This window comes from Coregonus clupeaformis, chromosome 13 (assembly GCF_020615455.1).
Source record: "Coregonus clupeaformis isolate EN_2021a chromosome 13, ASM2061545v1, whole genome shotgun sequence".
NCBI classification, from domain to species: domain Eukaryota; kingdom Metazoa; phylum Chordata; class Actinopteri; order Salmoniformes; family Salmonidae; genus Coregonus; species Coregonus clupeaformis.
In genome coordinates this window covers 46,193,504-46,218,924 of record NC_059204.1, presented here as the reverse complement: position 1 = coordinate 46,218,924, position 25,421 = coordinate 46,193,504, and the positions used below count along the sequence as shown (strand labels likewise).

General features: G+C 43.0%; 1 protein-coding gene across 1 annotated transcript; it reads left to right on the top strand.

The window, feature by feature from the left end:
* Positions 1–2,192: 2,192 nt before the first annotated feature.
* Positions 2,193–25,393, top strand: LOC121579611 (alpha-actinin-3). Its single transcript, XM_041894351.2, has 21 exons — positions 2,193–2,526; positions 17,794–17,908; positions 18,066–18,185; positions 18,300–18,386; positions 18,556–18,643; positions 18,979–19,057; positions 19,896–19,977; positions 20,160–20,245; positions 20,339–20,431; positions 20,530–20,760; positions 20,886–21,033; positions 21,206–21,356; positions 21,545–21,653; positions 21,853–21,993; positions 22,198–22,380; positions 22,590–22,724; positions 22,981–23,160; positions 23,268–23,414; positions 23,510–23,575; positions 24,084–24,242; positions 24,378–25,393. The coding sequence occupies exons 1-21, from the start codon at positions 2,398–2,400 to the stop codon at positions 24,534–24,536; spliced, it is 2,688 nt and encodes an 895-aa protein (XP_041750285.1). The 5' UTR covers positions 2,193–2,397; the 3' UTR covers positions 24,537–25,393.
* Positions 25,394–25,421: the final 28 nt, after the last annotated feature.

Below are 25,421 nucleotides of genomic sequence, written 5' to 3'. Positions count from 1 at the left end.
GTTGATTTAAAGGAATACTTTGGGATTTTGGCAATGAAGCCCTTTTATCTACTTCCTCAGAGTCAGATGAACTCATGGATACCATTTTTATGTCTCTGCATCCAGTATGTTTCTCGAGCCAATGCTAGCTAGCGTTGGCACAATTGAAGTTTATGGTATCTACTAGCATGCTAGCAGTTACGATAGACTTCCAGTCATCGCGCTAATACTAGATAGCAATTGTGCAAACACCAGTTGACGACTTCCTTCAAACTGCACGCAGAAACATAAAAATTGTATCCACGAGTTCATCTTACTCTGGGGAAGTAGATAAAGGGCTTCATTGCCAAAATCCTGAAGTATCCCGTTAAGATTTCTTAGGCTGCGTTTACACAGGCAGTGCAATTCTGATCTATTGACACTAATTGGTCTTTTGACTGAGGTCGGACTACACTGTGTACAAAACATTAGGAACACCTGCTCTTTCCATGACAGACTGACCAGGTGAATCCAGGTGAAAGCAATGATCCCTTATTGATGTAACTTGTTAATTCCACTTCAATCAGTGTAGATGAAGTGGAGGAGACCAGTTAAAGACGGATTTTTAAGCCTTGAGACAATTGAGACATGTATTGTGTGTGTGCGTGTGTGTGCGTGCGCCATTCAGAGGGTGAATGGGCAAGACAAAAGATGTAAGTGCCTTTGAACAAGGTATAGTAGTAGGTGCCAGGCGCATCAGTTTGAGTGTGTCAAGAACTGCAACGCTGCTGGGTTTTTCATGCTCAACAGTTTCCCGTGCGTATCAAGAATGGTCCACCACCCAAAGGACATCCAGTCAACTTGACACAACTGTGGGAAACAATGGAGTCAACATGGACCAGCATCCCTGTGGAACGCTTCCGACACCTTGTACCATGCCCAGATGAATTGAGGCTGTTCTGAGGGTAAAAGGGGGTGCAACTCAATATTAAGGTGTTCCTAATTTTTTTTGTACACTCAGTGTATATCGGTTTACGGTACACCTTGCACAGTTTGAATCAAAGTTCCCTTACTCATCTGTTACATTCAGGTTCTAAATCAGCACTAACCACATACTACTAAACAATTGTTCTCCAGTTCCCCCTTCTCAATCTTTTGTGCATTGGAACTCCTGACAACATATTTTTACTAAGAGACTTGTTTGAGCTCATGTGGATTAAGATGGAAAATATATGTAAGATCAAGCTTTATTAGAAATCAGGGAAAATACTGTAAATCTGTAGATTATGGTTATTTGTCCATTACAGAAAAGGAAATACAGGTTGATTGCAGAACCATTTATTTGAAATATAAAAATAATAATCACCTGAAATGCTTAGTGATAAATGTTTAATTTTTTATTGTCATATTAGTTCAATTAAGACACATTGTACTATGTTATTTGTAAGACTCAATAAATGACATTGAAACAACTAATTTGCTTTGGATAGCATACTTTTTTACGGGCATGGAGGGACATGTTTACTGAAAGGTGGGGGGGGGTAAGAATTGGGCTGCCTGTGTAAATGCATCCAAAGTGACTCATATTGATCTGTAGAGAAGTCATGCATTCTTTACTGAACACAAATATAAACACAACATGCAGCAATTTTAAAGATGTTACTGAGTTACAGTTCATATGAGGAAATCAGTAAATTGAAATAAATTCATTTGGCCCTATCTATGGATTTCACATGCCTGGGAATACAGATTGTTGGTCAGGATGCCTTTTTAAAAAATGGGCCTCACAATGGGCCTCGGGATCTCGTCACGGAATTTTCGTGCATTAAAATTGCAATTGTGTTTGTTGTCCGTAGCTTATGCCTGCCATACCATGCCACCATGGGGCACTCTGTTCACAACGTTGGCATCAGCAACCCGCTCGCCCGCAACGCCAGGTGGATGGATACTTGTTTGCAAAGGATAAATGCTCACTAACAGGGATGTAAACAAATTTGTGCACAACATTTGAGAGAAATAACCTTTTTGTGTTTATGGAACATTTCTGGGATCTTTTATTTCAGCTCATGAAACATGGGACCAACACTTTACATGTTGCGTTTATATTTTGGTTTAGTGTAGAATAGATTGGTGCATCTGCAAAAGGCGTAATGAAACTGATATGCACGTCTGGACATCCTGTAGTTACGCCTATAGCCTTGTTGGTGTGTCACTTGTATTTAACCGGTTGCTGTCACGTGTGTCGCCTCTGACCAGGGGTTGGAGTGCCGTCTTTACTTCGTGCGGTTGGAGTAGCATCTGTAGGCAGGAATCTGAAATCGGGCGCAGCTTTCTCTGCCACAGAAAGTGTCCCTACAAATTTGCGGGCTTAGGAGTTGAAAGGTGCAAATTAAATTCATTAGGTCGAGGGGATAAGCATCTCCCAAAGGAGACAGCGAAATGACAGCAATCGAAACTCAGGTGCAATATGGCTCCTACATGACTTCCGAGCAAGTCTACATGAACCAAGAGGATGATTGGGACAGAGACCTTCTGTTGGACCCCGCCTGGGAGAAACAGCAGCGCAAGGTAATATTCTTTACCGAGTCATACTAAGTAGGAGGGCCCACAAAGGTTGCGATGCATTATGGAAAATTACATTTCACAATCTTTATCTCACGTTAACATACTCTTCTTTCTCAATATTCACAACAGGGGCCTATGTAGCCTACAGGGAGTAACATTGTTAGTGTGATCTCTGTGGATATGTAATGAGTTGTCAGTGAACTTATTGATTAAATGATTGCATGCACAATAACATTTTGGGAATGGGTAACAGTCTCACTGATCTAATTCAATACTGGTCATTCATTCACCTGTTAGATTTGGGAAGATTGATTGCACATAATTATACCAGTTTATACTTCAACCATAACCCCTACCAAACCTTAACCCTTACCTTAACCATTTAAAATGTCAACTTCAATGGGGGGTAGGGACGTCCCAAGTATCCCAGATAGCAATGGATACTTGGGATGTCTGATAGTTGTCATTGACCGGGTTAGGCTGCATTGGTTTCACATCAGTCTCTTACAGTTTCTATAGTGCCGAGACCGCAACAGTGAGAGACCGCAACAGATGGCAACACCAAGACAGGGAGACGTAGAAGTGGCAAGAGAGCTTGCTGCGTTTCAGACCCCTAAATAGACTAATGAACTATAAATACTTAACCTGTACCTCAACCCTTCTATCATGTCCCTTCAACCCATCAATCCCACTGCTACTGCAAGCACTTTGCTTGTTCATCATTCTCTGGGGGTTTATGAGAGTACACCATGGTAGACGTATCCATTAAGGGCCCTAAATGTTTTAAGTAAAAACCTCTAGAACATCACCATTCTTTTGACTTGTGCTCACTGTGCCGTTGTACTTTTGTCAGGATCACAGCAAGATAGGCTTTAATACACTGGAACAACCTCCATGCTGAATTCACTATTTTGGGGTGCAGGCATCTGACCAGAAGGTCCTCTTCAAGTCCTTAGGGACTGTTTGCGCCAAACACTTAAGAACAAATGTGATGACTGTACACACTAACTTACTTCACATAAGCCTACGGAAATTCTTGTCGTAGAGGGCCTTGTGATTTCTGTGTTTGTTGCTTGCTACCAGTGGCATAGTCGGGATGTTCAGATAAAAATGCATTAATCATGGCACCTAGAACCCAATCAGTTAATAATGTTAAGGCTATGACGCGAGACTATGATCATGTCAGCTCTGATTATGTTGCACTGCACTCAGTAGATGCCTAGGGACCCTCTTTTGTGGCATTTGAGAATTTATTGCATCGAGTATGTTCACCTTTCGCAATGGTGTTTGCGTCCAGGATTTACCTGCAAAAATAACAATTGGGATTATATATTCCTGTATTATACTATGTATTTCATATCTACACCTTTAACTATCTTCTTAGGTTTACGGTTAATGCTGTAACATGTGGTTGGGTGTTCCCCTGGCTCAGGGTGTAGTTTAGGGATTAGGCCTAATCAATGTTTATGGAGGGCTGTCTGATCCTACCTCTGGTCTCTGGGCCCTGACTACCATAGGTCGGTCGGTCTGTCTGTCTGTCTACCACCTGTTAGCACTCTGTTTGGCCTCCATCAGTTGCTACATAGATTGTTGGATGCAGCAGCCTAGGCAAGGTACCAGTTTTACACCACTCCACATGCATCAGGCTCACAGGTGACATGCTCTGCCTCACAGAGGGATTGCTGGATTGTTATGTATTATACCCACTTATACCCACTTAAAGGAGTAGTTCACTATTTTACAACTTGATGTTAGATGGTTTCTCACTTTGAAAGTATTCTATGGGCCAAGAGAAACTAATCCATGGTTCAGTTCTTTAAACGGCCACTACAAACTTCAGTTAACCTTAGCCACCACAAGCTAACAATCAATGGAAGTGATGGGGGCATGTGAGCATGTAAAAAAAAAAAAGAATGTCCAAATCACCTGAAATCAATTCAAATCAACTCTATATTTGGTTTGATGTTACTTAAAGCTACAGTATATAACTTGTTAGGCGACCTGACCAAATGCACATAGAAATGTGTGTTAGATCTTTCATTCTCATTGAAAGCAAGTCTAAGAAGCGGTATCTGTTCTATGTGCGCTATTTCTATGCTTCCCGTACTTAAGTTTCGTTTTTGTGTCTTTTACTTTCGGTTTTGTACACCAGCTTCAAACAGCTGAAAATACAATATTTTTGGTTAAGGAAAATATATTTCACAGCAGTTTAGATGCTACAAGGATTCTCTACACAATGACTGCTTGTTTTGTCACATAAACTAAAATTAGGCAAACTATTAGAATTGTAGCAAGCAGGAAATGGCTGAGCGATTTCTGCATAGTTCATCTTTAAAGGTTATTTGGCCATTTAAAAAGAACATGCTCACATGCCCCCATCACTTCCATTGATTGTTAGCTTGTGGTGGCTAAAGTTAGCTGAAGTTTGTAGTGGCTGTTTTAAAGAAAACTGAACCATGGATTACAGTTTCTATGGTCCCAAAGACTACATTCAGGGTGAAGAACCAACTAACATCAAGTTGTAAAATACTACTCCTTTAAGCATCTCTGAAGGAGTTACATTATATTGCTTTGCTCACACAATATTGTTACAAATACACAGACATTTTAGAGCTTGCAAGAAAGTCATTTCACTGTACTTGTGCACGTGACATTAAAACGTAATACATGACACTTGAAACATTTTGTTGTATGGATGTTTGTCAGTGATGAGTGATGAAACCACAACTGCTGAAATGTTCTTATCAAGTTTCTATCACTTGTATCTTTTTCCAGCACATGAACCAGTGTGCTGTGTGTATTCTGGTCCACTAAATGCTGTGCAAAAAATACCAGCCTCTAAAACCATACTATCTCAATGTCTTATTGCGTAGTTATTGATTGGCTTTCCACTGCATGGTCATTGAACATTTTAACACCCTGATACAGTATGATGGAATGCAGTTAATGCTTTTGGGTGGTCCTGACTCAGTTTCAACACCGGTTTGCAATGAACTACAAGCCTGGCTAGCAATGAACTACAGCCAAATACACCAATTACAACTTCCTATGGTCAGCATGATCTATTATTCACTTGTAGAAATTATTATAACAGCAGGTGTATCTTGTCTCACCTAGTTCACCTGTCATATCTATTTATTTTCTCATAAGGGTAACTTAAACTATGTGACTGTGAAATCATTCAATACATTCATTTGAGCCGTTTTTCTACATTCTGAAAGATTAGCAGGTAAGTTAAGGTACAACTCTTTGGTTTTGGAGATCAGGGAATTATGGTGGCTGAATCTGTCGGGAGAGAGAGAGGGCAAGATGGGGGAGCCTTTTACAGGCTGTAGAGGGAGGGAGGCTGAGAAAGCCATCAGTATGATCAAATGGCAGTTGCTATTCCAGAAGAGGTGTCCTTGTAGGGCAGCTTCTATAAACTGCCTGGTGTGGCCCAGTAGGCCAACGGTGGTGGGGCGTTATCGGTGTCAGGAGTTGCGGTCACGCAGGTAATTCTGATGACCCCATTTATACATTTTGCTTTACACTAGGCAAGTGTACATGGCAAAGGCCTTACTCTACACTAGGCAAGTGTCCAGAATGGTGACTTAATGTGACAACTCACGATGGCAGAGAAGAGCCCCAATAAAAAAAATCCCAAGCTTGCTTGGTGCTAGCATTTCCAACGTACTCTTCCGCCCCCCAAATACCAGTCAAGGGTCTACACAGAATTCTGTTGTAACCTGTTCTTACGAGTGTCTCCTGTATTCCAAAACACTGTAAATGTGCTCAATTTAGCTAATGTCATGCAAATTAATTATATTGTATAGGTGTAGGCCTAACTGTCTCCAATGCCCCATATAATGAACTGTCATTACTGATATCATTATTGATTAAATAGTCTGTGAAAATCCATCAGATTCAGGTAAAGGTATCTTTATGATAAATCAATTATCTTTGACCAAAAGATCTCTGTTGACCCGCTGCTCCAAACTGGACAAAATGAGATCAAATGAAACTTCCTGTGTAAAGGAAACAAGGTCTTTGTACATACGTGGGACACGAGAGGGTAACAATGTCACTGTGAATAGACCATGATGATGTAATTATTACAGCTATGTTCGCTGCTTTAGCAGTGGCCAGTGGTGGGATTTGGGAAATGGGGCATGATTGATGTCCTAGGTGTTTTAGGGAGAGGGGAGGTCCTTCTCTGTTAGGACTGAAATTGGATCCTCACTCTTAAAATATGGCAGGTGCGGGACAGGTGTCATAAATTCTCACTGTCTCGTGTAGCTCAGTTGGTAGAGCATGGCTCTTGCAACGCCAGGGTTGTGGGTTCGATTCCCACGGGGGGCCAGTATGAAAAAATGTATGCACTCACTAACTGTAAGTCGCTCTGGATAAGAGCGTCTGCTAAATGACTAAAATGTAAATGTCTCGTTCACAAATGTTGTCTTCCATAATCGTAAATGCCAGAATGTATTAGTATTGTATTTGTGAGTTTTCTGTCTAATGAGATGATAATGTACATAAGCTATATGTAGTAGTACCAATGCTACGTTATTGCATAATGCTTTTGGTTAATCTGTTTTGTTAGTAAGCGGCATTTATAAATCCTTGTGTCTTTTAATAGATACCATGTTGCATCATCCATAACTGCATGTAAGCGTCAATATCTGTCGGTACAGTCTTATAAGACTCACTGTACTTTCGACACCAGGCCTACAAATTATGCTGATGATGTTAGCCCTTTAGCAGTTATTAATAGTCAGTGGAGTTTCTGCAGCCCTCTCAAATGCTGGCAGACATACATGCGGTGGCCATTAACTCAATGAGCTGACGGGGCGCATCACTAGTTGACATGTTGTAAGTCATTATGCGGTAGTAACTAGCCTGGTCCCAGATCTGTTTGTGCTCTTGTCAACGCCATTGCTGTCATTGTCAAGCCAAACATAACAATGAGTGACAGGGAGTTGGCATGATGGCACAAACAGACTGGTACTCGTAGGTGGTTACCTTTTGTTAGCCATTTATCTCAGAACTAAAAACTCACACAATTTGGTCAGTTGCTCGATTGCGTAGTCTGTCCACGAGAAATTAAACCTCTTGTGTATGGTCTGACATGTAATGTGTTATAGTATAACTTTGTAGGGATGGGATTATCATTATAGCAGTAATGGGCGCTGCCCTCCCCCAAGTTTTTTGAAATGATCATTCCTTGTAGATGCAGACAGGATAGAGGATTTCAGTTGCATTTTGATAGTCACTTGGTGCTTGGTACTCAGTCTATAGAATGGGTTTATTATAACATTAACCAAACCTATACAAGAAGTGGTGTGGAACAGCAACTATAACCATTCAACAACTCACCTCAAAGGCTTACACAGGTATACCATGCCAGGAGTGAAGTAACAATGGGCACCATTTTGCATGTTTTGGGGACGTCCTCATTCTTTCCTTTGATGACACTGTGGTACCAACATAACACAGACTTCTACTCGTAGCCCTTTACTGCTGCAAACAAAACAATATTCCATGCATGCTTTTTGCTGTACACCTAAATGATGTATTACATTTAACTTAGCGATGGAGATAAAATAACAAAGATAAAGATTTATGTCATGTACAAAACATAACTGGTATGGAGCGAAGTGGCTGGAAATACAGTACCGTTTTTATTCTATTTTTAGAAAAGCGTTTGTGGATTTTGTTTTGATTCAACCCTTGCTTTGACGTGATTGTTTGGTGCTTTAGGTTATTCACTCACTAACTGTAAGTCGCTCTAGATAAGAGCGTCTGCTAAATGACTAAAATGTAAAAATGTAAATGATTATGGCTCCTACACTTTCATCTCGAGTGGAAGGATGTACATTGTTTATGTTCAGTCTAGTTACAAACCTTGCCAAATCCTTTGGTGAGGAGCTAAGAGTGTGAGTAATCATCTCTTGTGACTATTGTGGTTACAGTGCATTCGGAAAGTATTCAGACCCCTTGACTTTTTCAACATGTTGTTACGTTACAGCCTTATTCTAAAATGGCTTAAATAAATACAAATCCTCATCAATCTACACAAAATACCCCATAATGAAAAAGAGAAAACTGGTTTTAGAAATGTCTGCAAATGTATATAAAAAAAACAAACAGAAATACCTTATTTACATAAGTATTCAGACCCTTTGCTATGAGACTCGAAATTGAGCTCAGGTGTATCCTGTTTCCATTGATCATCCTTGAGATGTTTCTACAACTTGATTGGAGTCCACTTGTGGTAAATTCAATTGATTGGACATGATTTGGAAAGGCACACACCTGTCTATATAAGGGCCCACAGTTGACAGTGCATGTCAGAGCAAAAACCAAGCCATGAGGTTGAAGGAATTGTCCGTAGAGTTCTGAGACAGGATTGTGTCGAGGCACAGATCTGGGGAAGGGTACCAAAACATTTCTGCGGCATTTGAAGGTCCCCAGGAACACAGTGGCCTCCAACATTCGTAAATGGAAGACGTTTGGAACCACCAAGACTCTTCTTAGAGCTGGCCTCCCGGCCAAACTGAGCAATCGAGGGAGAAGGGCCTTGGTCAGGGACGTGACCAAGAACCCAATGGTCACTCTGACAGAGCACCAGAGTTCCTCTGTGGAGATGGGAGAACCTTCCAGAAGGACAACCATCTCTGCAGCACTCCACCAATCAGGCCTTAATGGTAGAGTGGCCAAACGGAAGCCACTCCTAAGTAAAAGGCACATGACAGCCGACTTGGAGTTTGCCAAAAGGCACCTAAAGGACTCTCAGACCATGAGAAACAAGATAATCTGTTCTGATTAAACTAAGATTGAACTCTTTGGTCTGAATGTCAAGTGTCACGTCTGGAGGAAACCTGGCACCATCCCTACGGTGAAGCATGGTGGTGGCAGCATTATGCTGTGGGGATGTTTTTCAGCGGCAGGGACTGGGAGACTAGTCTGGCTCGAGGGAAAGATGAACGGAGCAAAGTACAGAGAGATCCTTGATAAAAACCTACTCCAGAGCGCTCAGGACCTCAGACTGGGGCGAAGGTTCACCTTCCAACAGGACAACGACCCTAAGTACACAGCCAAGACAACGCTGGAGTGGCTTCGGGACAAGTCTCTGAATGTCCTTGAGTGGCCCAGCCAGAGCCCGGACTTAAACCCGATCAAACATCTCTGGAGAGACCTGAAAATAGCTGTGCAGCGACGCTCCCCATCCAACCTGACAGAGCTTGAGAGGATCTGCAGAGAAGAATGGGAGAACTCCCCAAATACATTTACATTACATTTTTTACATTTTAGTCATTTAGCAGACGCTCTTATCCAGAGCGACTTACAGTTAGTGAATACATATTATTATTATAATTTTTTTAATTTATTGCCCCCCCCCCCCCCGTGGGAATCAAACCCACAACCCTGGCGTTGCAAACGCCATGCTCTATCAACTGAGCTACATCCCTGCCGGCCATTCCCTCCCCTACCCTGGACGACGCTGGGCCAATTGTGCGCCGCCCATGAGTCTCCCGGTCACGGCCGGCTGCGACAGAGCCTGGATTCGAACCAGGATCTCTGCGATGCAGTGCCTTAGACCACTGCGCCACTCAGGTGTGCCAAGCTTGTAGGGTCATACCCAAGAAGACTCAAGGCTGTAATCTCTGCCAAAGGTGCTTCAATACAGTACTGAGTAAAGGGTTTGAATACTTATGTAAATGTAATATTTCAGTTGTTTATTTTTAATACATTTGCAAAAAATTATAGAAACCTGTTTTTGCTTTGTCATTATGGGGTGTTGTGTGTAGATTGATGAGGGGGGAAAAAACAACTTAATCCATTTTAGAAAAAGGTTGTAAAGTAACAAAATGTGGAAAAAGTCAAGGGGTCTGAATACTTTCCGAATGCACTGTATATTACCATAGTTATTTACACTGATACAAGAGTTGTGAAACACATAGTAAACACAAACATACTGCAATGTTGTTTACTATAGAATGTGTTATTATTATTGAAAAAATTCCATAGACAAGGATTCTAATTCTTAAACTGATCTGGGCTGTGGCAGAAATAGAGGATTGTGGATTAAAGTAGGACTAGCAAAGCAATTCAAGCAGTAAGGGACTGGAAACCAAGCGTTCATTATACGGTGGCAACTCAGAGGTAATCATGGAAATGGTGGCAGTACATACAAGAAAAAAAAATGGAAATATTGATGCTGATGTGTAACGGTCCTCTTTTATTTCTTGCATGATGGGAGTTTAGAAATTTGGACCGTTTGGATTTGGTGACACCGCTGTTATTTAGCTAAATGCCAGACTCAAAAGTATATTTTGTTGCTCTTAATATGATATAAAACATTGTGAAAGTGTTTTGGTAAAAGCATATGTTACTTTTTTCGTGTGTGGGCTTGTATTACTATCGTTGTGAGTACCAGAAATCCCCAAAAGGATAGTAAAACTAGGACAATTCTCCTTCGTGGGCATTTCCCACGTCCCCACGAGGAAAAAGGCTAGCTGTTAGGGTTAGGGTTTAGGTCTAGGGGTTAGGTTTAGGGTAAGAGTTAGGGTTAGGGAAAATATGATTTTGAATGGAAATAAATGTTAGGTTTGTGTGTGTGTGTGTACAGTAGACCTAAACAACATCATGTGTATGAGTCTATGTTGAGTCTATGTTGTGTGTTGTAGATATTCATGAGTGTTTGTGTGTGCTCATGTTTTCTTTGTGTGTGCACACGTTTGTGTGTCCACGTGCAGATGCCTGCCTGTTTCCTCTGTCTGAGCCCTCAGGCTTGCTTGTGCCATCCCACTGTGTTAAGGGTGCAGGTCCCATATTCTTTCCCAGGGTAATTCCACAGTAACAGAATGACGCTGAGACTCCGATTTTGAACTTTTAAAAGTATACCAAACAAAAACGATTGATTGCAAAGTTAAACAAACCATGCAACTCTATGCACAAGGACTACTTTTAACAATTTCCACTGAAAATTGTACAAAAACAAATTTACTCGAAGAACAGTGCAGATGTAAAGTTTGGTAACAGAATGACGGTGAAATCTACCTTAGTTTTTATGTGACCACGTTTGACCAAAACTTGGTTAAATATCTACACCGAATGAAGATTCAAAGATGTCTGCAGAAAGAATGGAGGTGTCAGCTATGACATGACACCTTGAGTTTGAAACAAACATATTTAGGTTATTGAACTACAGTAGGTGAAGTGGATTTACATCCGGTGACGGAATTATGGTAAAGGAATTACATCATGGGTCCCTGATCTGTACTATACAGAAATGCATAATTATGAATCTCATTCTCTTCATGGTGATGTATCCTGAATAGGTACACAAAGGTAGAAATGTTTTATATCCTTCTTCGTATGTTTGAGTATTATTTTACACACTTGCTATTATTCTAATGAGCTCCTTCCCCAAACAAGACCAAATTTGGTTGGTCCAGAGCAGACCAAGTCTTTACAACTACTTTTCAACGTCCATGGATGTCTGGTGTCAGTCGGTGCTCAGTGGGGCAGAGGGTTTGTTACAGTAAATGGAAAGAGGGTAGGTGTCAGTAAGTGCCGTGAGAGGTGACATTAAGTGGAGGGGTTGTCCAGACTGTTTTCACACTCTTGCTTTGACCACCACGCGACAGAAAGTAAAATAAATCAGTTATGAGCTGGACATAACAGTATGCCAGTGGAGGGAGGACAGTAGCAGGTGACCCAACTGTGGTTTGAGACTACTACGAATTCCCATTGTAGCCAATTCAGTTGCAGTCATTCTGTTACAGATTTTTTTAGTCATTCTAATACCGATTTGCTAACAGAATGACGCGTTTTAATCACTTAATACGTCATAAACCAAACAGTTATCAGTACCCCCTAAAAAAATTAAAATATATAATAATAATAATAATAATAATAATAATTGTTATCAGTAAAAACACTGTAACTAATTGGTAGGTCTACCTTTACTTGTTACTTCTGTGAACTTTCACTATCCTCCCTCATGAGGGAGAGAAATTAGAAAATATCCTGAAGATATGTGGGTTTTTGGTAACAGAATGATAAGACACTAGGCTATATTTCTTAAATTTACATAAGGCAAATGATTTCTGCAAAAATAAATATAAACGTTGACATTAGTTGTCAGGGGTCTTTACTTCAACATTATTGTGTTTTGATGTATTTCTAATACCTTTTTAAGACTTTTTCTGGTAGATGTTTTCTAAGACCCCTTTTCCTTCTGTTGACCAGAAATCAAAGCCTTTGCTTATTCCAAATTCTTTGGATGGAAAATTGTTGGAAAATGTATATATGCCTTAATATCTCAACAATATGGACTCCTAGCTTTCATTTGACACCACATTTGACATGCTCCTATGAACTTCACATGTTAGTGCTCATGGAAATGCCCCCACTAACAACAATGGTTAGTAGAGAGCAGGTGGGCTCCTGCCAGATGACCCAGTGACTCAGGCCTGCATGCCTGTGGAGGGTGCTAATCCCAGTGCCAGCCCAGCCCCTTGGAGTGCCAGGCCCAGGGCCACAGTTTCTCACAGCCCCCTGAATGGGAGTGCCAGGCTAAGGGCCACAGTCTCTCACAACTCCCTGGGAGTGCCAGGCTAAGGGCCACAGTCTCTCACAACTCCCTGGGAGTGCCAGGCTAAGGGCCACAGTCTCTCACAACTCCCTGGGAGTGCCAGGCTAAGGGCCACAGTCTCTCACTGGCCTTAAACCTAGCCTCGTTTCCCAGGCTTCCTCACATTCAAGTGATGAACGAGACTTGGAAGGAAGACATGGCAGGACTATAGCCCCAGACCTGCTATATTACCAACAGGGCTCCACAATGATAGCCACTGTATTTTTCCCATAGTTCACTCTGGTTTGAGGTAATACGTTGGAGAAGCTATTGCCCTCAGTGACGGCAACAAGCATCGTTTCAGGTGGAGTTTCTTTGCTTCAATGCTCAGTTTAGCATTTTTCTGAAGGCTGGTTTAGCCTGGAAGTTGGATTAACACCTTAGCATTAATACAAGTGATAGTAATATAATCATGGCTTGGTACAGTAATTCTCAGCTAGAGAAAGAGTTGCTCAATTACTGAATGGTGTGGTGTGGTATGCCGGTATGGGAATTTGTGTTATGTGAGTTAATGTAATGTTATTGGTTCAGCTTTAGAAACAGGTCATTGAGACATTAATGTTGTAGTAAGGCCTTGTTTGTTATTCTGGTTTTATGTGCAATAGATATTTGGACATGAATTACCCCCAGCTAGCTCAGAACACTACTCAGTAAAGTTGTAGTTCAACACTGGTTATGCATTAGTCTAGTAGGTAGGGATAGGTCATTGTTATATCAGTATGAATGCCTCTTTTGTCCAAGTCTGTTTCTTGTTCATTTCCTCAATTCTTGCTGATGTTTTCTTTACCTGTGTCATACACAAGAGATCCATTCCATGTTATCATTCTTTCCAGAGTTCTTGGGCATTTTGATATTCATTTTACAAGTCAATTAAACATTATGATGATCATTATGAATTGGTCTATCATCCTTAAGTATCAGTTTAACACATTAAGGTATTTCATTTTCATTAATTCACTGGTAATAAAGAGGTTTTGCAAGAGTGGTCACTGCCTTTCACTGATGAAAAAGGATAAATGGTTAATAATTGTATTATCCCATCCCAAATCACCAGTGGGCAGGATAAAGGTGTTACTGAAAAGCTAACATGGAGAGTTGTTCAAAAAGATCACCCCCTCTCTTTTTCCCAGCATTCCCTTTCCCCACACTGTTGGCTGAGAGTGTCTCCTGCAGGAATGCTGTGCTGTCAGCTGTCCCCTGGCTACCCGATATAGCCTCCTTCACCCACTCCTCCGCCTCCCTGCTCCTCCTTCGCCCCCCTCCCCCAACCCGGTCTAAAATTGGGCATCTATGGCAGTAGGGGGTGATTTGAGGTTTAGACACCTGCTGCGGAAGAGTCTCCTCTTCCAGCCTTAAATCAAATTACATTGGGCCTGAGCATTCTTCAGTCTCTCTCCATTTCGCCCTCTCTTTCCCTCTCATGATCTCTCACTCTGCTCCAGTTTATGGAAAACAGCACATGCTGTGTTTTTATCTATTTCTTAAGCCCATCGATAAATACAAACAAATTGATCTTCGCAACTTCCAACAGCTTCACTCTAGGTTCAGTCCTTCCCGCAGACTCTGCTTTCTCTGCCTTGTATTGCCACAGCAGCTTCTGCATCACATTGTCATGTGTTCAAAATAGTAGCCATTACTATGTACTCTTCAAAATGATGTGTAAAAGCTATTTCACAGTCTTAGAAAATAGGTAAATACCATACTCATAAATGAATGGACATACAGTATCATTTACCCTATGCTTTTTTGACTTAATTATTTTTATTTTTCAACAACAATACAAGACAATACGAATGGCCTTTCCCATCAGTGGGTGCTCTGGTCAGTGGGTGGGCTCAACCCCGAGACACCGCAGGGCGAAGCCCCCGCCCCCGGCCCAAATTGATTTTCCAAAAGCGAGAAGGACCAAGCCCCGCCCGACGCCCGGACTTGTATGGTAGCGAGCGTACCCATAACCACCAGTACCAGCGCGAAAACGAAACATGAATAACTAAACGCAAAACATAGAATAATCACATCCCCCTCACACCTGATTGGAGGACCTCAAACATTCATACTGTGCATGTGTGTATGTACAGTGGGGAAAAAAAGTATTTAGTCAGCCACCAATTGTGCAAGTTCTCCCACTTAAAAAGATGAGAGAGGCCTGTAATTTTCATCATAGGTACACGTCAACTATGACAGACAAAATTAGGAAAAAAAATCCAGAAAATCACATTGTAGGATTTTTTATGAATTTATTTGCAAATTATGGTGGAAAATAAGTATTTGGTCAATAACAAAAGTTTCTCAATACTTTGTTATATACCCTTTGTTGGCAATGACACAGGTCAAACGTTTTCTGTAAGTCTTCACAAGGTTTTCACACACTGTTGCTGGTATTTTTGCCCATTCCTCCATGCAGATCTCCTCTAGAGCAGTGATGTTTTGGGGCTGTCGCTGGGCAACACGGACTTTCAACTCCCTCCAAAGATTTTCTATGGGGTTGAGATCTGGAGACTGGCTAGGCCACTCCAGGACCTTGAAATGCTTCTTACGAAGCCACTCCTTCGTTGTCCGGGCGGTGTGTTTGGGATCATTGTCATGCTGAAAGACCCAGCCACGTTTCATCTTCAATGCCCTTGCTGATGGAAGGAGGTTTTCACTCAAAATCTCACGATACATGGCCCCATTCATTCTTTCCTTTACACGGATCAGTCGTCCTGGTCCCTTTGCAGAAAAACAGCCCCAAAGTATGATGTTTTCACTCCCATGCTTCACAGTAGGTATGGTGTTCTTTGGATGCAACTCAGCATTCTTTGTCCTCCAAACACGACGAGTTGAGTTTTTACCAAAAAGTTAAATTTTGGTTTCATCTGACCATATGACATTCTCCCAATCCTCTTCTGGATGCACTCTAGCAAACTTCAGACGGGCCTGGACATGTACTGGCTTAAGCAGGGGGACACATCTAGCACTGCAGGATTTGAGTCCCTGGCGGCGTAGTGTGTTACTGATGGTAGGCTTTGTTACTTTGGTCCCAGCTCTCTGCAGGTCATTCACTAGGTCCCCCCGTGTGGTTCTGGGATTTTTGCTCACCGTTCTTGTGATCATTTTGACCCCACGGGGTGAGATCTTGCGTGGAGCCCCAGATCGAGGGAGATTATCAGTGGTCTTGTATGTCTTATATTTCCTAATAATTGCTCCCACAGTTGATTTCTTCAAACCAAGCTGCTTACCTATTGCAGATTCAGTCTTCCCAGCCTGGTGCAGGTCTACAATTTTGTTTCTGGTGTCCTTTGACAGCTCTTTGGTCTTGGCCATAGTGGAGTTTGGAGTGTGACTGTTTGAGGTTGTGGACAGGTGTCTTTTATACTGATAACAAGTTCAAACAGGTGCCATTAATACAGGTAACAAGTGGAGGACAGAGGAGCCTCTTAAAGAAGAAATTACAGGTCTGTGAGAGCCAGAAATCTTGCTTGTTTGTAGGTGACCAAATACTTATTTTCCACCATAAATTTGCAAATAAATTCATAAAAATCCTACAATGTGATTTTCTGGATTTTCTTTTCTCAATTTGTCTGTCATAGTTGACGTGTACCTATGATGAAAATTACAGGCCTCTCTCATCTTTTTAAGTGGGAGAACTTGCACAATTGGTGGCTGACTAAATATTTTTTCCCCACTGTATTTATTCCAACCTTCAGACAGCCGCAGATCAACACATCTTTCCCAGTAAATCGTCATTCTACCATTTCCTCTTTCAATACATCCCTCCATTCTACCATGGTCTCTCTCTAGGGACTTTAACCTCCCCATCTGCAACATTTATGCCGAAATTGCCCCAAAAATAAAACATTTACCCAAGAGCACAATGATATTTCCTATTGACAGACTGTGGTCCTTCAAATCCCCCAACAATACAGTTTGCAGGTCCAACCGCACCCTGATATTATTAAGCTAACGATGGACAGTACCAAAAGAGATGCTCTATTGATTCTGTTTCTGCGTGGCAGAGTCTGCACCGCTCTGACGGTCCAATGCCCCATATACTGAGCATTCTTTTTATAGCGAGAATTTTATATAATAGCTTCAATTGAAAATAACGAATTGATGCTGGTTTGTATATCAGTTCATAAACCTGATGCCATGGTATTGGGACATTTGAATTTTATGCAGCATAGTTTACCCTATGTCTTTGTGTAATAATAATAATAGTAATAATAATCCTTCTACCCCCCCCAAAAAAATAAAAAAAAATAAAAAAAATAATAATTGTAAAGTGGTTATCCCACTGGCTATAGGGTGAATGCACCAATTTGTAAGTCGCTCTGGATAAGAGCGTCTGCTAAATGACGTAAATGTAAATGTAAATGTAATAACATTCATGATGATGCTAAAATATTTTTTTGCACAAGCTGTTATACACAGTCTACATTGGTTATGACAGATTATGTCTCATTTGTATGAGATCATTGTGTACTGCAGGTTTCAAGTTGATTATTTTTCTAGAATTTGAAGTAACCAAAGTAGGATCAGTAGTAACCTAGATATATTGACCCATAAACCCTGAAAAGACAAATTGCGCTATCCTGTTAAAGGTGTTTCATAATGCATTTTGGCTACATTTTTATGCAGTATTCTAACACACTCTCTCTGTCTCTCTCTCTTAGACCTTCACCGCCTGGTGCAACTCTCACCTGCGTAAAGCGGGCACACAGATTGAGAACATTGAGGAGGACTTCAGGAATGGACTCAAACTCATGTTGCTGTTGGAGGTCATCTCAGGTAGTTGGGCACCACAGGCAGAGGGCTCAAATGCTGTTGAACATTGACGTTTCACTCTTTTCTGCATGGTCAAATTCTAACTACATTTCACAATTTCCATTCACTTACATGAATGCTAACTAGCGTGTCCTTGGTGTGTGTGTTTGTGAATGTGCAGGTGAAAGGCTTCCCAAGCCAGACAAAGGCAAAATGCGTTTCCACAGAATCGCCAACGTGAACAAGGCCCTGGATTTCATCTGCAGCAAGGGAGTCAAGCTGGTGTCCATCGGTGCTGAGGGTGAGAAACCCTTCTAAACCCTTATCTTCTCATAGTAATCATCTACTTCCAGCAAATGTATTTCCACATCTTATGTCTCTATCCTCCGATCTAACTGACCCTTGACCTCGGCAGAGATTGTGGATGGTAATGTGAAGATGACCCTGGGGATGATCTGGACCATCATTCTGCGTTTCGCCATCCAGGACATCTCTGTAGAGGGTGAGAACTCTTCAAAGACACACAGCAAAACCCTCTCAGAGCACCTTACAATTCCTCATTCATATATGCAACATATGTAATAGGCATTTCTCACGGTTAGGGTTATTTCTATGCTATAAAGGGCTTTTAAAAAACCAAATTCCTACCTAATGTCATTGTGTGTGTTCAGAGACCTCTGCTAAGGAGGGTCTGTTGCTGTGGTGCCAGAGGAAGACTGCCCCCTACAGGAATGTCAATGTGCAGAACTTCCACATCAGGTGAGCAGCCACTACCCTGTTCTGGTCACATAGCTGGCTCACAACATATCACAACATATCACATACGTTCTGTAGTCACTGATATGTGTTTTAGCCATGGTTTAAATCCTGAATGATCTCAATCTGCAAAGTTGTTACAGGAGATTCTCCCATTCGTCATCTCATTGTTTCGCTGTTACACTTTCACGTTTTCTCCTTTTCTCTGCTTCACACACCCTGTGTTTACCTCTTTTTCACAGATACTATGCATTCATCTCTTGTTTCCTCCTTTTCATCTTTGATTGATTTGTATGTCATTCCTTCCATCTATCTCTCTCCCTGGGTCTGTGTCTCAGCTGGAAGGATGGCCTGGCACTGTGTGCCCTCATCCACAGACACAGACCTGACCTCATTGACTACTCCAAACTGCGCAAGGTGCTGTCACTCTTCCCACCCACATCCCAGCATGATTGGTCCGCACCTCCCTGGTCCACACTCAGCCAGTCTCTCCATTTGCCCACACAAACATCACTCAAACAGCCCACACCATTGTTCACGCCCATAGTCTACTCTGAATCTTTGTAATGTATTTCTTGGTATTTTTGATTCTTCTAAAGGCTCTTTGTTCTGTAAATGATCAGTGGTGAGGATGGAGGAACTGGCATAGAGAACTGAACTGTGCTGTGGCTAACATTACTGACAGACCGATTCTGTTAAAGCACTGGTTTGAAGTAACAATCGAATACCTGTTCGAGTTGGTTCAGTTTTCTATTCTTGAAAACAGTGCATGTTTTATATGAATTGACACTAAAAAAAGACCTTAAAATGATCCAGCATCATCTTCTTAAGGATAAAATGACTAAAATAGCAATAATGCATGGAGTGGCTTCAGAAGTGATGTGAATTTGGTGGACTATGATGATAACTAATTCAATATCTTAGTTCTATTATTATCTTTAAATGTCATAAAAAAAACAAGGACCAAGACACTATTCATATAATTAAACAGCTTATTATTACAATTATTATGTTCAATGGAACAGAAATGTGAAAACTCTGACACGTTTGGGCAGCATGGCTTTCGTCTGGGAGTACAATGATACAACGTCTTCTTTTGAACAAACCATGGTTCAAACAATATTTCTCTCATGGTGAATGTAAAGAGAGCTACCTACATAGTTCAGCATGGCTAGGAGTGCATCCTGTCTGCTCCAACTGGTACTAGTCTGTAGCCTCTTACTCACCGAGTCATGTCTTGTGTGTGCGTCTGTAGGATGACCCCATGGGTAACCTCAACACGGCCTTCGAGGTGGCAGAGAAGTACCTGGACATCCCCAAGATGTTGGATGCAGAAGGTGAACAACCTTTCTTACAGGACTCCAAAAATCAAAGATATAGCATTATTAAGATGGTGCTTAGCTACTGAAAAAAAAGCACACATTTTCATAAGCGCTCATATTGTCTGAACCAAAATGAGGAACAAATGATTTCTCTGGATATCTATGGCAATCATTTTGACTTTTTCTTTCCATTTCAGATATTGTGAACACCCCAAAGCCCGATGAGAAAGCCATCATGACCTATGTGTCCTGCTTCTATCATGCCTTTGCTGGAGCAGAGCAGGTGAGGTTTCCCTACTGACCACCATTCTACATAGCCTTTCCCCTTAGACATCCAGCCTGGACATCCTCCCTGACCTCTGTTCTTGTGTCATAGGCCGAGACAGCTGCCAATAGGATCTGCAAGGTGCTGGCTGTCAACCAGGAGAACGAGAAGCTCATGGAGGAGTATGAGAAGCTGGCCAGTGAGGTGGGTGGGCACCCTTTAGATTGACCTTGGTCCATTCCAAATACTCTGTGTTAAGATGGCTTCAGTGGATACATCTTTATACTACCCTCTCCCCTTAGCTGCTGGAGTGGATCCGTCGCACCATCCCCTGGCTGGAGAACCGTGTGGCGGAGCAGACCATGCGCGCCATGCAGCAGAAGCTGGAGGACTTCCGTGACTACCGTCGTGTCCACAAGCCTCCCAAGGTGCAGGAGAAGTGTCAGCTGGAGATCAACTTCAACACCCTGCAGACCAAGCTGAGGCTGAGCAACAGGCCCGCCTTCATGCCTTCTGAGGGCAAGATGGTGTCGGTACGTCCCCCACAGCCACCCCTCCCATTGACTCTGACTTTTACTCTCATTACCGTCATCTGGTCTAGTCTGTCATGTTCTCATTCACTGAGCCCCTGGTTTGTCTTGGACTCGTCTCCCCTCAGGACATTGCTAATGCCTGGAAGGGTCTGGAGCAGGTAGAGAAGGGTTATGAGGAGTGGCTGCTCACTGAGATCCGCCGCCTGGAGAGACTGGACCACCTGGCTGAGAAGTTCAAGCAGAAGTGTTCTCTGCACGAGTCCTGGACCTCAGGTATGGGAGATGGGGATAGAAACGGCGGAAGGGAGACTCTCAATGATCTAAAATCAAGTGGAGGGTTTGTGTTTGTTAAGAAGGTTGGAAAAACCCTGCTCTGAACTTTGTGTAGTAGATGTAATGGATTTCTACTTGCGTTTTAGTCAGTGTGTGTCTCTGTGGCCTTCAGGTAAGGTGGAGCTGCTGTCCATGAAGGACTATGAGTCTGCCTCTCTGATGGAAATCCGTGCCCTGATGAGGAAGCACGAGGCGTTTGAGAGCGACCTGGCCGCCCACCAGGACAGAGTGGAGCAGATTGCTGCCATCGCCCAGGAGCTCAAGTAAGGAGAGAGAGAGGGGAAAGGAGAGACAGGCAGAGAGAGTAACAGAGACTGAAAGAGAGACTGATCGAATGATAAAGATGGGGAGAATGAGAGAGTGAGAAAAGGAAGAAAATCTCCCTTCCTCTTTTGGTCTGAAATGACTCAGAGGGGATGCTAGCTCCAATCTGATATTCTTCATGTCCTAGTGAGCTGGACTATCATGATGCTGTCACCATCAATGCCCGCTGCCAGGGCATTTGTGACCAGTGGGACAACCTGGGCACTCTGACCCAGAAGAGGAGAGACTCACTGGAGGTACCCTGGAGACAGACATACATGACCCTATTTCTAACCCCCACAACACTGTGCCTTCCTACCCTCTATATAACCTACGCTACTTACAGTAAATAGGCTTCAGATGTCACGTGATTTTTTTTTTTTCAGTCTCCATACAAGTCTGGGATGACATCAATTCCCAGGTGATAACACAGACTGGCTTATGTGTGTTTTTCAGCGTGTGGAGAAGCTGTGGGAGACCATTGACCAGCTGTACCTGGAGTTTGCCAAGAGAGCAGCCCCCTTCAACAACTGGATGGATGGAGCCATGGAGGACTTACAGGACATGTTCATTGTTCACAGCATTGAGGAGATCCAGGTAGGAGGCAGAGAGAGGGAGGGGGCATGATAGGTAGGGGGGAGAGGGGGGAGCTAGTTTGGGACATCCTCTTTACATCTATGTATAATTCCTCCTTCCTTCACTTTCTCCTCTTCATCATTCCCTGTGTTCCTCCTCTTCATTTGCCTAGGCCTCTTTTCCTGGCTCATCCTATTCTTCGTCTCTTCTTCACCTCCTCCTCAGAGTCTGATCACAGCCCATGACCAGTTCAAGGCCACCCTACCAGAGGCTGATAAGGAGCGCATTGCAACCATGGGCATCCAGAATGAGATCGTGAAGATCGCTCAGACCTACGGCATCAAGCTGTCAGGAGTCAACCCCTACACCGTTCTGTCCCCCCAGGACATCACCAACAAATGGGATGCTGTGAGTACATGTCCATCTCTTTGATATTGTCTACTCAGGGAGTGAGATGACCCCTCTCGTTCTAAAGACAAGCATTAAACAAACTCAATGCAACGATTCTTTGGTCATCATTCAAACTTTAACACTGATCCATCAGGAGTCATCAAGCTCCAGGTCGAGTCATCAACTTTGTACTTCAACTTTGCCTATCCTTTATCTACTGTGTGTAGGTGAAACACCTGGTGCCCCTCAGGGACCAGATGCTGCAGGAGGAGGTCGCCAGGCAGCAGTCCAATGAGAGGCTGAGGCGCCAGTTTGCTGCCCAGGCCAACATCATTGGACCCTGGATCCAGACCAAGATGGAGGTAACTAACACCCCACAGCTCCCACTCAAACTCACATCTTCATTAGATTATTCCAAATCTGTTTTATAAGTGTTGAAGCGTATCCTCTCAAGACAAAGTCAACGAATCCTGGTATTAACACAACTTTTATGTGATGTGAATGTTTTCTTTGATTCTATGGAAACAGTGGCTATTCTGGCTGAATAAATCAAATCAGATGAATGAATGGTGATGAACTGTCGCTGTACTCTAACACAGCCCATCTCTCCTCCTGTAGGAGATCAGCCATGTGTCTGTGGACATCGCCGGCTCCCTGGAGGAACAGATGAGCAACCTGAAGCAGTACGAGCAGAACATCATCAACTACAAGTGTAACATTGACAAACTGGAGGGAGATCACCAGCTCAGCCAGGAGTCCCTCATCTTCGACAACAAGCACACCAACTACACCATGGAGGTACTGCCGCTGGGCTCTCTCACCCCCCCACCCGCCCTCGCTCTCCCCCTACCCCCCTGTACAGTCTTCAGATTCTAATCCTGTATTCTCCTCACTCTTCCTCTCAGCATGTGCGTGTGGGCTGGGAGCAGCTCCTCACCACCATCGCCCGCACCATTAACGAGGTGGAGAACCAGATCCTGACCCGAGATGCCAAGGGCATCAGCCAGGAGCAGCTCAACGAGTTCAGAGCCTCCTTCAACCACTTTGACAGGGTAAGACAGAGCTTGAGCTAGGTATCAGTTACCTTTTAATGTTACATCTCTTTCCTGGCCATGTGGCTTAGTGATCTTTGTTTTTCCTTATGTAGAAGAGAAATGGTATGATGGACCCAGACGACTTCCGTGCCTGTCTCATCTCCATGGGCTACGATCTGGTGAGTAGGACTGCTTCAGGAACAGTTTTAACAGCTTAGTGACTTTTCAGACCCCTCCAGTGACTTTTATTGGTAAAAGATTCTAGCGTCAAATTCAGCTACTTTTCAGGCTGCCTTTAGGGAGTTTTGACACTGAGGGTTTCTATGGTTTTGATAGCATTTAGTGACTTTTCCCACTCAATTCTGCCGCAAATGAGAGTGGGAGATGCTGTTTGTGCAACAGCAGTCACAGCAACGGCACACACACAGGATGAGAAGCACAAGGGGAGGGGGTGTGCAGCGGCAGAGGGGGTGAAAACACTATGTCAGTGACCACAGCTTTTGCAAGGCAAATTGGTGCTGTGAATTCATCTAGAGACAAATCAAGTAGTCAATAGCGGATCTCACAGAAATTGTTGGCAACACTGTTCAGGACCCCGTCACTTGGTTTCTCTGTGTGAGTAATTATTTGTTGTACTTGAATAATAATTTCTTCCTTCCCCTCTCTTTCTCTCTCTGTGTCCCTCAGGGTGAGGTGGAGTTTGCCCGCATCATGACGTTGGTGGATTCCAACAACACAGGTGTGGTCACCTTCCAGGCCTTCATAGACTTCATGACCCGCGAGACGGCCGAGACAGACACCGCCGATCAGGTCATGGCCTCATTCAAGATCCTGGCCTCAGACAAGGTGAGTTGGGCGGCACCCTTATTGCACCTATTCTTCTGCGAACTCAGTCACATGGAGCCATTGATTTTGGTTGTGTTGTGATGTCCGTGGTGTGACCCTTGATGACCCTAGTTGACCTGTGTCCTCCCCTCCCAGACATACATCACAGTGGAAGAACTGCGCAGGGAGCTGCCACCAGAGCAGGCCGACTACTGCATCAGCCGCATGACCAAGTACATCGGCAGCGACGTGCCCCCAGGCGCGCTGGACTACATCTCCTTCTCCAGTGCCCTGTACGGAGAGAGCGACTTATAAACACAACCCAGACCCCCTACTGTTCTGTTCCCCTTACCCTGTCCCATCCATACCCACATACTGTACACACACGTCCCCCCAAAAACCCCAACCCACCCAACTCCAAGATCACCCGCCCAACTCACTGGGAGGCTTTGCTCCGATGCCCTGGACTTCATTAGTAACCGTGTCTGGTCATGTCAAGCAAGAACTCAGCCCTTGAGAGAGCAAATATGAACTTTCACAATATCAGGATTCTTATAGTCATCACTGTCTGCAGTTTATGATTTGCAATGTTTGGCCCAACAAGGCCACTGTAGACTGTGAGTAGTTAAACTAAGGCACTTGTATCAGGACCTTTAAAAAGTGTTTTTTATTCTCATTGACTAGGGCACTAGGAGCAAAGCTTCCCTCATACTCACTCAGGCGACTTTTGTTTTGGAGAAGGAAATAAATAAAGTACTTTAAGGAAGGAACTTGGTGTCAGATGTCGCTGATTGCGAATGGTGCTGATGCATGCTATTTTATGTCACTAGTTCCATCCAAATCTCCTGTCCTAATGAGCTTGGAGGTCATCGACGTCAATGTCAGGGTTGGGGTCAAATCACTACATCCAATTTCTTCTTAAGTTGAGGTTCAGCATGCGGTAGAACATGACTGTATTAGGAAGTGACAGGGTATAGAGAGACAATGAGATAATGCATATGCATTGGAATGTCCTCGGTTAATGAACACATGTTAGTGTCATATGCATGCCAAGTAGCATGTGGAATGTATGATTTGGATGTTTGCGAGGATGAGGAGAAGGTTGGAGGGGATAGTAGAAAGACATCTCAGACACTCATCTCAACTGAATAAAGTGCTTGAGTTCAACTGTCCTCATGTTCTCCTGTTTCTGAGTTGATG

Bases quoted from the DNA above. Each gene is read 5' to 3' on its own strand.
- LOC121579611 (XM_041894351.2), top strand. From the start codon at position 2,398: ATGACAGCAATCGAAACTCAGGTGCAATATGGCTCCTACATGACTTCC. The intron at 18,387-18,555 runs GTGAGAACTCTT...GTGTGTGTTCAG, and splicing joins CCAGGACATCTCTGTAGAGG to AGACCTCTGCTAAGGAGGGT. The intron at 19,058-19,895 runs GTGCTGTCACTC...GTGCGTCTGTAG, and splicing joins ACTACTCCAAACTGCGCAAG to GATGACCCCATGGGTAACCT.